Genomic DNA, 12,128 nt, shown 5'->3' on the forward strand with positions numbered 1-12,128 from the left:
TTGTGGGACTGGTAGACTCCAGAACCAGATATTTACATTGATGTTACCACCTCAATGGGGCAGGAAGTACGATGACACTGGTTCCTGAGCCTGTTATGCTGCTCAGTCTGAACGTTCAGCAACATTGAAAGTACCAGACAGAGAGTCCTAGTTTATGGATAGTAACAATGTTTCAATCAGTATAAATGTATCTGCAGCTTCTAGAACGCACATGAACTCACACTGGAGTAAGTTATAGATCCTGCAGGTAATCCAGAGCAGCACCCTCAACAGTCTGGAGGATAATAGGGCTATGGCTAATAGCTCTAATCAAATTATAAAACCAATAAATATTTGGATTATTAACCTCCCAACATTCCCAAATTAGGATACAATTGACCACACCTCAATATACTCTAACACATCCAGCCACAACCCAATCCATCCAGCCGTGTCCCCAGTCCTGGGTACACCCCTTACTCTCAGACTATTACCCTTTGCTCCCACAGTTAAAAGTGGCTGTTTCAGAGTGTTATTTAAGAGAGATACTAATTAAATTCACCAATATATATGTTCAGGTTACTTAGCCTGAACTTGAGATTTTTGTGTATATACATTTGATATATGGCTTAAGAAAAGCTTTTGATCAATGAATGAATCAGAATAGCAACATGATAGTTTCCTTTTGATACAAATACCATAGATGTCAACCATTGAGATATTCACTTTCTTTAGTCTAACATGTGGTAATCTGGCAAAAACTGACACCACGGAAACACCTGATTGGCTGTGGAGGATTTCAGCCCATTGAGCTAATTGTACATCTATGTCTGTGTAAAACACCGCTGTTTACTGATAGCCAAAGTCAAATGCTCATTACATGCTGGAACAGAGAAAATAATCTGTAAAAAGTGTGAAAGCAATTTCATTTATTTAACTCTTCATATGAAAATAACAATTATAAAACAATAAAATAATTGTTAGTGGGACAAGATAAAACAAGTCACATTACACAGAATAATACATGGCTTGAAGAGAATGTGGACAGAACACGTTTCTTAACATATAACGGATTGATCGTATGCAGACAATTCACTAATCTCTGCATAGGATAATTTAAGGGGTACTTTACTCAATAAATATTTTATTGTTTTTATGTCTCAAAACCCTGTACAAACTATAGCTGAAATGTATTTTGAGAAATGTAACGTGCAGTTTTGCTGTTTGTTCCCTCTTCTCTCCCGGAACCTGACTTAACGTTTTCCAAGCAGAAAATCCCATCTACTGATTTATATGCCCAACAGATAGAGCCAGTCACTACGATATACATGATCCTGCTTTCTGTTACATTATGTAAATTGCAGAGTTACAAAAATCCTAAAGAGCTACCAGTCGCTACACTCCCTACGCTGACTTTCCATATCCTCACTTCCGCTTACAGCATTTTATCTGCACCGCTACTCACTATGGAATTCCTTATCTCAACTGATCAGACTTATAGGAGTAAATATATCAGTCGGTGGTTACCTAAATCTACCGATTACAAATGGAAATTTTATTAAAGGCAGAGTATGGGCAGGCATGTAACAGTGTGAGTAGTATAGGTGGTAGTAGGGTAGGGGTGAGGGTGTACCAGTGTGAGTAGTATAGGTGGTAGTAGGGTAGGGGTGAGGGTGTACCAGTGTGAGTAGTATAGGTGGTAGTAGGGTAGGGGTGAGGGTGTACCAGTGTGAGTAGTATAGGTGGGAGTAGGGTAGGGGTGAGGGTGTACCAGTGTGAGTAGTATAGGTGGTAGTAGGGTAGGGGTGAGGGTGTACCAGTGTGAGTAGTATAGGTGGTAGTAGGGTAGGGGTGAGGGTGTACCAGTGTGAGTAGTATAGGTTGAAGTAGTATAGAGCTGTGAGGGTGTACTAGTGTGAGTAGTATAGGTGGGAGTAGGGTAGGGGTGAGGGTGTACCAGTGTGAGTAGTATAGGTGGAGTAGGGAAGGTGTGAGGGTGTACCAGTGTGAGTAGTATAGGTGGTAGTAGGGTAGGGGTGAGGGTGTACCAGTGTGAGTAGTATAGGTGGTAGTAGGGTAGGGGTGAGGGTGTACCAGTGTGAGTAGTATAGGTGGTAGTAGGGTAGGGGTGAGGGTGTACCAGTGTGAGTAGTATAGGTGGTAGTAGGGTAGGTGTGAGGGTGTACCAGTGTGAGTAGTATAGGTTGAAGTAGTATAGAGGTGTGAGGGTGTACTAGTGTGAGTAGTATAGGTGGGAGTAGGGAAGGTGTGAGGGTGTACCAGTGTGAGTAGTATAGGTGGTAGTAGGGTAGGGGTGAGGGTGTACCAGTGTGAGTAGTATAGGTTGAAGTAGTATAGAGGTGTGAGGGTGTACTAGTGTGAGTAGTATAGGTGGGAGTAGGGTAGGTGTGAGGGTGTACCAGTGTGAGTAGTATAGGTGGGAGTAGGGAAGGTGTGAGGGTGTACCAGTGTGAGTAGTATAGGTGGGAGTAGGGAAGGTGTGAGGGTGTACCAGTGTGAGTAGTATAGGTGGGAGTAGGGAAGGTGTGAGGGTGTACCAGTGTGAGTAGTATAGGTGGGAGTAGGGAAGGTGTGAGGGTGTACCAGTGTGAGTAGTATAGGTGGGAGTAGGGAAGGTGTGAGGGTGTAACAGTGTGAGTAGTATAGGTGGGAGTAGGGTAGGTGTGAGGGTGTACCAGTGTGAGTAGTATAGGTGGGAAGAGGGTAGGTGTGAGGGTGTACCAGTGTGAGTAGTATAGGTGGGAGTATGTTAGGTGTGAGGGTGTACCAGTGTGAGTGGTATAGGTGGAGGAGGGTAGGTGTGAGGGTGTACCAGTGTGAGTAGTATAGGTGGGAGTAATGTAGGTGTGAGGGTGTACCAGTGTGAGAAGTATAGGTGGGAGTAGGGTAGATGTGAGGGTGTACCAGTGTGAGTAGTATAGGTGGGAGTAGGGTAGGTGTGAGGGTGTACCAGTGTGAGTAGTATAGGTGGGAGTAGGGTAGGTGTGAGGGTGTACCAGTGTGAGTAGTATAGGTGGAGGAGGGTAGGTGTGAGGGTGTACCAGTGTGAGTAGTATAGGTGGGAGTAATGTAGGTGTGAGGGTGTACCAGTGTGAGTAGTATAGGTGGGAGTAGGGTAGGTGTGAGGGTGTACCAGTGTGAGTAGTATAGGTGGGAGTAGGGTAGGTGTGAGGGTGTACCAGTGTGAGTAGTATAGGTGGGAGTAATGTAGGTGTGAGGGTGTACCAGTGTGAGTAGTATAGGTGGGAGTAATGTAGGTGTGAGGGTGTACCAGTGTGAGTAGTATAGGTGGGAATAGGGTAGGTGTGAGGGTGTACCAGTGTGAGTAGTATAGGTGGGAGTAATGTAGGTGTGAGGGTGTACCAGTGTGAGTAGTATAGGTGGGAATAGGGTAGGTGTGAGGGTGTACAAGTGTGAGTAGTATAGGTGGGAGTAGGGTAGGTGTGAGGGTGTACCAGTGTGAGTAGTATAGGTGGAGTAGGGTAGGTGTGAGGGTGTACCAGTGTGAGTAGTATAGGTGGGAGTAGGGTAGGTGTGAGGGTGTACCAGTGTGAGTAGTATAGGTGGGAGTAGGGAAGGTGTGAGGGTGTACAAGTGTGAGTAGTATAGGTGGGAGTAGGGTAGGTGTGAGGGTGTACCAGTGTGAGTAGTATAGGTTGGAGTAGGGTAGGTGTGAGGGTGTACCAGTGTGAGTAGTATAGGTTGGAGTAGGGTAGGTGTGAGGGTGTACCAGTGGGAGTAGTATAGGTGGGAGTAGGGTAGGTGTGAGGGTGTACCAGTGTGAGTAGTATAGGTGGGAGTAGGGTAGGTGTGAGGGTGTACCAGTGTGAGTAGTATAGGTGGAGTAGGGTAGGTGTGAGGGTGTACCAGTGTGAGTAGTATAGGTGGAGGAGGGTAGGTGTGAGGGTGTACCAGTGTGAGTAGTATAGGTGGGAGTAGGGTAGGTGTGAGGGTGTACCAGTGTGAGTAGTATAGGTGGGAGTAGGGTAGGTGTGAGAGTGTACCAGTGTGAGTAGTATAGGTGGGAGTAGGGTAGGTGTGAGGGTGTACCAGTGTGAGTAATATAGGTGGAGGAGGGTAGGTGTGAGGGTGTACCAGTGTGAGTAGTATAGGTGTGAGGGTGTACCAGTGTGAGTAGTATAGGTGGGAGTAGGGTAGGTGTGAGGGTGTACCAGTGTGAGTAGTATAGGTGGGAGTAGGGTAGGTGTGAGAGTGTACCAGTGTGAGTAGTATAGGTTGGAGTAGGGTAGGTGTGAGGGTGAACCAGTGTGAGTAGCATAGGTGGAGGAGGGTAGGTGTGAGGGTGTACCAGTGTGAGTAGTATAGGTTGGAGTAGGGTAGGTGTGAGGGTGTACCAGTGTGAGTAGTATAGGTGGGAGTAGGGTAGGTGTGAGGGTGTACCAGTGTGAGTAGTATAGGTGGAGGAGGGTAGGTGTGAGGGTGTACCAGTGTGAGTAGTATAGGTGGAGTAGGGTAGGTGTGAGGGTGTACCAGTGTGAGTAGTATAGGTGGGAGTAGGGTAGGTGTGAGGGTGTACCAGTGTGAGTAGTATAGGTGGAGGAGGGTAGGTGTGAGGGTGTACCAGTGTGAGTAGTATAGGTGGGAGTAGGGTAGGTGTGAGGGTGTACCAGTGTGAGTAGTATAGGTGGAGGAGGGTAGGTGTGAGGGTGTACCAGTGTGAGTGGTATAGGTGGAGTAGGGTAGGTGTACCAGTGTGAGTAGTATAGGTGGGAGTAGGGTAGGTGTGAGGGTGTACCAGTGTGAGTAGTATAGGTGGAGGAGGGTAGGTGTGAGGGTGTACCAGTGGGAGTGGTATAGGTGGGAGTAGGGTAGGTGTGAGGGTGTACCAGTGTGAGTAGTATAGGTGGAGGAGGGTAGGTGTGAGGGTGTACCAGTGGGAGTGGTATAGGTGGGAGTAGGGTAGGTGTACCAGTGTGAGTAGTATAGGTGGAGTAGGGTAGGTGTGAGGGTGTACCAGTGTGAGTAGTATAGGTGGAGGAGGGTAGGTGTGAGGGTGTACCAGTGTGAGTAGTATAGGTGGGAGTAGGGTAGGTGTGAGGGTGTACCAGTGTGAGTAGTATAGGTGGAGGAGGGTAGGTGTGAGGGTGTACCAGTGGGAGTGGTATAGGTGGGAGTAGGGTAGGTGTACCAGTGTGAGTAGTATAGGTGGAGTAGGGTAGGTGTGAGGGTGTACCAGTGTGAGTAGTATAGGTGGAGGAGGGTAGGTGTGAGGGTGTACCAGTGTGAGTAGTATAGGTGGAGGAGGGTAGGTGTGAGGGTGTACCAGTGTGAGTAGTATAGGTGGAGGAGGGTAGGTGTGAGGGTGTACCAGTGTGAGTAGTATAGGTGGGAGTAGGGTAGGTGTGAGGATGTACCAGTGTGAGTAGCATAGGTGAGAGTAGGGTAGGTGTGAGGGTGTACCAGTGTGAGTAGTATAGGTGGGAGTAGGGTAGGTGTGAGGGTGTACCAGTGAGTAGTATAGGTGGAGGAGGGTAGGTGTGAGGGTGTACCAGTGTGAGTAGTATAGGTGGGAGTAGGGTAGGTGTGAGGGTGTACCAGTGTGAGTAGTATAGATTGGAGTAGGATAGGTGCGAGCGTGTACCAGTGTGAGTAGTAAAGGTGGGATTAGGGTAGGTGGGAGTAGGGTAGGTGTGAGGGTGTACCAGTGTGAGTAGTATAGGTGGAGGAGGGTAGGTGTGAGGGTGTACCAGTGTGAGTAGTATAGGTGGAGTAGGGTAGGTGGGAGGATATAACATTCACATTACTCCAGTACACCCTCACACTTAAATGTTATTCCTGGTTGTATGTATTGTTTTTGTACATCATATGAATAATTGCCATGAAGTCAAACTCATGCATATGGTGCCTGGGCTTATATTTAGTATGTGGAAGTACACACTTCCCTTCTGCACTGTGCACCAAGATAGATTTGTTCAGCCTGGATAGGAGGATATGAGCAGTCACACAGTACAGTTGTGTGCATGGAAGTGTAGCACGTCCTCTGGAGATACAACAAATTAGACTTCTATGCATGTCCTGATAACACTTCAGGCAGGTGCTGGAGAGCTGGTGTAGATACAGTGATGATATGTTTGCATACTGACACCTCCAGCTCTTAGGATCGTTACTACATTGTATTTTATCATGGACGTCTGTTCAGAACAATCGTCATTTTCATTTGGACTACTGCAGGAAAGAAGATTCCCATTCAATATTTAAAGTGGTAACCCACGAATTATGGGTTTTGGTGACAGAATTGTTACTCCTATGTTAACAGCGCAAATGTTTCCAACTCTACAGCCCACAATCTCTAAATGTTCCTAAATGTAGTGGAGGACTTTCCCGTAGCCTGTTGGTGTCACTCTATAGAGAGGTTTTATTCATCAACCGAACATTTTCAAAAAAAGCAACAACAGTGAGTCCTCAGTTCTGGAAATTGCTGATTCCAGAGCAGTGAAGAACGCTACAAGACTTAGACATATGGACTCTTATACTATAAATGATAGTACTGAGGTATTATGTTTTCTGTACCAGCGCTGCTGATTCTTTCCTTTTTAGCTTTGTCTCCAGGGCTAATAATGTTTCCTCGCTCCTAAATAACTGGATCTGAAGATCATCACATTTCTCCCCCAGTTCTCGGATCTGTTTCCGATACAAGTCTTTTTCCAGAAGACTCTTGGCGTAGTGTGTGTGGAACTCTTCCCTCGTAGCGATGGCCTAGGGCGTGAGAAAGGAAAAGACCATCAACAAAGGTGGGGACTGTAATCAAATACAGGGAATGAGATGGATATGAAAAGATTTACTGCGCCATTAGTGACCCATCATCATCATCATCATCATTTATTTATATAGATATACAAATTCCGTAGCGCTTTAACATAGTAATAAACAATACTGTATAATACAGACAGAGAGGTAAGAAGGCCCCGCTCAAAAACTTACCAAACCTCATTATGTGTGTAAGTGTGTGTGTGTGTGTGTGTATGTGTGTGTGTAAGTGTGTGTGTGTAAGTGTGTGTGTGTAAGTGTGTGTGTATGTATTGTGACACCATTCTGATGATGCACACACCACAACATATTGCTTATACTTTGAGTTATGAGCTACTTTGCCATCCTTACAAATAAAGCAAAGTGCCACCCACTTTCTAGTGACCCTAACGCTAAGTTAACAGAGACCAACTCCCTAGTCGCCAGCCAACTTGTTCAGCATCAGTCACATCTACATATTGAACAACTCAGGCTTAAATACTTTACACTCCTCCCATATCCCTAGCTCGACAGACGGGTGACACTCCCACCTGGTCTTTATAAAGGAGTTCTCTACAGGTGCTCCTCTTGATAAGTCTCACTGCATACACACCCTGTCAGCTGCTGTTAGCTGTGGAAAAACACCTCAAAATATGTTAAGTCACAGTCTATACTATTATTTTGTCACACATATGCCCTCCACTTGTATATCTTTAAACTAGGTGCACTGTTATATAATTCTGTCTGCAGCTTTGCCTTGCAGACTGTCAGCTGAACACCTAACTCCTCTCTTAGAGGCCTGTGGCTTACCACTCCCTTTGTCGCAGTATGTGTGTGTGCGTATGTGTGTACATGTGTATGTAGGCATGTATGTGTAGTAGAGAATTTAGACTCTAATATCCACAGGGGCAGGGACTGATTACAAAAAAAGGCACAGCTCTAGATGAAGAGGGTAAGTGTGTAAGTGTGTGTGTGTGTGTGTGTGTGTGTGTGTGTGTGTGTGTGTGTGTGTGTGTGTGTGTGTGTGTGTGGGGGGGGGGGGGGTTCTCATGTGCTTTTAATGTAGGTGGGGGATTTAATGTATAAGTACAATAGTTCCTTTGTAAGCATAGGCTTGGAGGGACTTAATAAAAGTGTGGGGGAGAGGGGGGGGGGTTTAATGTAAGTGTAGGGAGGTAATTTATGTGATGTGGATGGAGTGTGAAATATTAATTTTAAAAGTAGGTTGAGAGTGAGCTTTTAATTTATTGGTGGGGTGAAGGTTGGGAATATTTATTTCAATAGTGGGGTTATGGCCGACCTATTAATGGTGGGAAGATGGGACTATTCATTTAATGCTGGGGTGCTTTGGGTGCTGTTAATTGAATGTGTGGCTGAGTTTGAGAAGGATTGTTATATTTTAAAGTGAATGCTAATTATTTAAGGTTTGGGAGAAAATAGGTTTATTTATTAAATGTAATTACTATTAATTTAATGTTTGAGTTGTTTGGGGGGAAATAAATATTTTAATTAAAGGTGAATGACTAATTTACTGTCCGGGTTGGTTGCTGGGAGGCCTAATTATTAAACGTGGCTTTTGATTTAATATCGGGCTGCTTTGGGGGAGGGAGGCCTACTATGGTTACGTATTGCTGGGATTTCTATATCATGTACCTGTCCTTTTTCCAAACAGGGAGCCAACATTCCAGGATCCAGACAAGCAGCAACTGAGCTTAGGACACGAGTAGCAGCAACAAGTAGTGAAAGCATCAAGAGCAGGTAGCAGGACAGTCTGACAACTGTTCTGACACACTCAGGACTTTGTCCTGACTATAGGGAGAGCTGGGAGGTATGTCTCACTTCACACGGCTCTGCTCAAAAAGGATGAGCTGCATGCACCTAACAGTAGTGCACGCGGCATTGCCCGTTTATATGATGGGGATAAGAAGAGTTGGAGAGCAGCCAAGCACTGTCTAATATTATAGCCACGCCCCCATGCATGTTGGTCATGCCCACTGGAGGTGTGGCGTGGAAACCCCTCTCTACAAATCCTGCGTTTGCTCCTGCTTTTCTGCAGAGAAGTGCATGGATTTGCATGCCAAGATGTCAGTGTCTGTGGGGAAGCAACAGTTTGCACAAACCGCTGGATGGAGCTGGTCAGCAGCATGCCTCAGTCACGTCTGATAAAGACTGCAACATGGCTGCCTCCACTGTGTGTAGCAGAAATCATTTTATTCACTTAAGGACACACATACAATTTTAGGCGATTCAGCAGTTTCATACCAGGTTCCGTTCTATGCAAACTTCCTCCATCTGCTGTAATATAATCTCAATACGTTCTTTGTACATTTTTGAGTCTTTCTTCAGAGTTGTGCACTGAAGTTCCAAAACCTCTTTCTCTTCCAAGTACTGAGGAACAAAACAGTCATTTGTTATATTAAAGAGTCTCAAATGCACCAGGGAACTGTCCCAGCAATTCACAAAACATTCACTTTATAAGTAAAACAAAATACATTTCGCTCACCAAATATACTCTCATATCAGAGAGACACTTTGTTCAAGGTTAGTGCATTTTCATGTTATATAATCATTCATGGTGGCACCAAGAATAACTCCCCCCACAACTGAGAGTGCTGTCTGCACTCCGGCCGGCAGCGAGTTATCGATGGAGAAGACGTGTGTGATAAAAGCTGCATCCTGGAGTAACCACAACCTGCTAACAGGAGCCAGGACAGGCTCCCATAACCCTGGATAAAATGGATTACATTACACTGACATGCATGACAATACAGGACTCTTACAGCGCACCTGTGACGTGCAGCTATGTTCTGACATGAACCAATATTCAAGAGAATACATCCGATCCAACTCTGACGTACAACATAGTTAATTACCTTTATTTAGAAAGCACCAACACATTACACACCGCTGAACAGGCAGATTGATTAAGGTCGGGGCCAGCAGTACCAGTAGAAGAATTTAGGCGGATGTTCGGGGAGCGACAAACAGGGTGTGACATAATGAGTGTTATAACTGTCCCTGTGGTGACCTCACAATGAGAGCAGACAGACGACATGGAACAGCAGCAGTCAGCAGGGCTGGGCATACACACCCATTGCTAGGCAGCAGGACACAGATTTAGGCTTTCTTACTGGCAGTCAGCTGATGTCCCATCGGGATTGCAATTGGACTTCTGAAGTATTTTGCATCACCTCCCCTGCGATCTAGTTCTGCTTCCTGTGTGCTATCCATTCCACATTTCTCCTCTGGTTCTGATTCAGTCTTTGGAGCTCCTGTCCGCTGCCCAGACTACACTTCTGAGTACCTCTCGGCACTTCCATTGCTCGCTCTTGTACAGACCCAGCTTGTCCACTACACCCTACTGATGACTGCAGCTCCCTCGCTAGCGACTGATTCTGAGGGCTGCGACCTGCACGTCCCATGCAGCTAAGACCAAACCTGCAGAGGTCCCTGGTGAACCCCGGGGGTGTGTTAGACTTTGCACCTCTGTGCCCAGTTGTGTCAACTACTAGCAGATAACACGTTGTGACACCACTCTTGCAGCGCTTCGGATCTACCACAGACACACAGCATACACACTAAGGTATTTTAGGATCTGGGAGGAAACTGAAGCACTGAGAGGAAGCACACACAGACATAGGGGTAACATAGAAACTCCAAATGGCCAGCATCCGGCTCAGAATCAAACCCAAGAGCTAAGTACTGCAAGACAAGAACGCTAAGAACTTTGTTACCATGAAAGCCCATATAATGTCTGCCCCAGTGATATCACTTGTTGTCAGTGAGCTGCAGCCCACAAGATGAGTGATGTTACTGGTTCCCAATTAATATTTAGGCTGCCCTATAATGATTATTGGCTCCATCCCCATTGTGTGTTGGTTAACGGATAGTAAGCGGTATAAATGCTTATTGTTGGTGCACAGCACTGTGCATTGTTGTAAAGAGCAGCTACCTTATCACGGAGATCCTCCACTTGCTGCAGACTCATTTTCAGGGTGTAGACGTTATTCACCATATCCTGGTGCTGCTCCAAGGCCTGTCTGCGATCCTCTTCTAGATTCTGGATGTACAATCTCGTCTTCTCTGTTGTCCCTTCTTTGGGTAAATTCTAAAACGGTTACATAAAATACATTTGTCCAGAAGCAATAGCTGGCACTCATGTAAGACACCTAACGAACAACATAAAAACCAAAACCACAGCTTAAAGTAGTAGCATATATGTAAAATAGTAACATATATGCAACAGGATTCTTCATTTACCAAACATACAAGATTTCCTTCTTTTGGACACAAAACCCGACTGTCTCTCTTTCTTCTAAACTGCCCATTTTATCTCTTTCTGAATAATGTCAACTATTGGCTACAAAAATGTATGTTTCCTAAAGTTGAATGTAAGAACTTTGTTTCATATAGTCATTGGTTTGCCACTACAATCTTTCAGGAGCCTCACATCACTGCTCTGTGCCCTGCTCCTTCCACTATATAACTCTCAGTCTGTGGCTTCCTGCTGCCTCCATCCCCCTCCTCACATCATGTCACTGCCCCTGTCACATGCAGCCCTGTCCTCACTAACACATCACTCATCTCCTGATATACTCTGTGCTGCTGGAGGACCCTGCTCCTTCCACTATATAACTCTCAGTCTGTGGCTTCCTGCTGCCTCCATTCCCCTCCTCACATCATGTCACTGCCCCTGTCACATGCAGCCCTCTCCTCACTACACATCACTCATCTCCTGATATACTCTGTGCTGCTGGGGACCCTGCTCCTTCCACTATATAACTCTCAGTCTGTGGCTTCCTGCTGCCTCCATTCCCCTCCTCACATCATGTCACTGCCCCTGTCACATGCAGCCCTGTCCTCACTATCACATCACTCATCTCCTGATATACTCTGTGCTGCTGGGGACCCTGCTCCTTCCACTATATAACTCTCAGTCTGCGGCTTCCTGCTGCCTCCATTCCCCTCCTCACATCATAGCACTGCCCCTCTCACATGCAGCCCTGTCCTCAATAACAATCACACAATTGGATAGGTCACCACCTCCTACCTGCCCAATCACTGAAATATTCTGTGCTGCTGTGAACATCCAATGATCTGACTGGTTAAAAATTGGTAACAAGAAGGAGATAAACACAGAATTCCACAAGGTGTTATGACACTAGATAAAAGGCACCTTAATAATATAGTAACATGTTTCATATCTGAAAGGCTTCAGTGCATTATTCCATATTATAAAAGCTGTTGTACCTTGGAAGAAGAAACTTAAAGTTCCACAACAGTTGGAGAGTTTTACATTCTTTGTCCTATAGGGATATCTACTAGTAACACAATAACCAGGGTGGAGGGCAACTGAGGACGGGATTTGCATTAGATGGGGA

General features: G+C 45.6%; 2 protein-coding genes and 1 long non-coding RNA gene across 3 annotated transcripts in view; 1 reads left to right on the plus strand and 2 right to left on the minus strand.

Moving 5' to 3' along the window:
* Positions 1-12,128, plus strand: part of LOC142101380 (uncharacterized) — a 535,334-nt gene that overhangs the window by 511,289 nt on the left and 11,917 nt on the right. The gene's annotated exons all lie outside the window — the stretch shown is intronic.
* The window catches only part of CARD9 (caspase recruitment domain family member 9), a 56,590-nt gene that overhangs the window by 11,077 nt on the left and 33,385 nt on the right, over positions 1-12,128 (minus strand). The window contains exons 6-8 of the mRNA XM_075185841.1: positions 10,700-10,855; positions 9,010-9,135; positions 6,532-6,717 (exon numbers count right to left, since the gene is read on the minus strand). Of these exons, the coding sequence (XP_075041942.1) occupies positions 6,532-6,717; positions 9,010-9,135; positions 10,700-10,855 (468 nt within the window). The remainder of the gene's footprint in view (positions 1-6,531; positions 6,718-9,009; positions 9,136-10,699; positions 10,856-12,128) is intronic.
* Positions 889-5,472, minus strand: LOC142101378 (uncharacterized). The gene is made up of 4 exons (XM_075185840.1): positions 4,962-5,472; positions 4,834-4,878; positions 4,099-4,787; positions 889-1,583 (listed from the first exon to the last, which is right to left on the minus strand). Exons 1-4 carry the CDS (start codon positions 5,388-5,390, stop codon positions 1,538-1,540), a joined length of 1,209 nt encoding a protein of 402 aa, XP_075041941.1. The 5' UTR covers positions 5,391-5,472; the 3' UTR covers positions 889-1,537.

This window comes from Mixophyes fleayi, chromosome 9 (genome assembly GCF_038048845.1).
Source record: "Mixophyes fleayi isolate aMixFle1 chromosome 9, aMixFle1.hap1, whole genome shotgun sequence".
Taxonomy (NCBI): Eukaryota; Metazoa; Chordata; class Amphibia; order Anura; family Limnodynastidae; genus Mixophyes; species Mixophyes fleayi.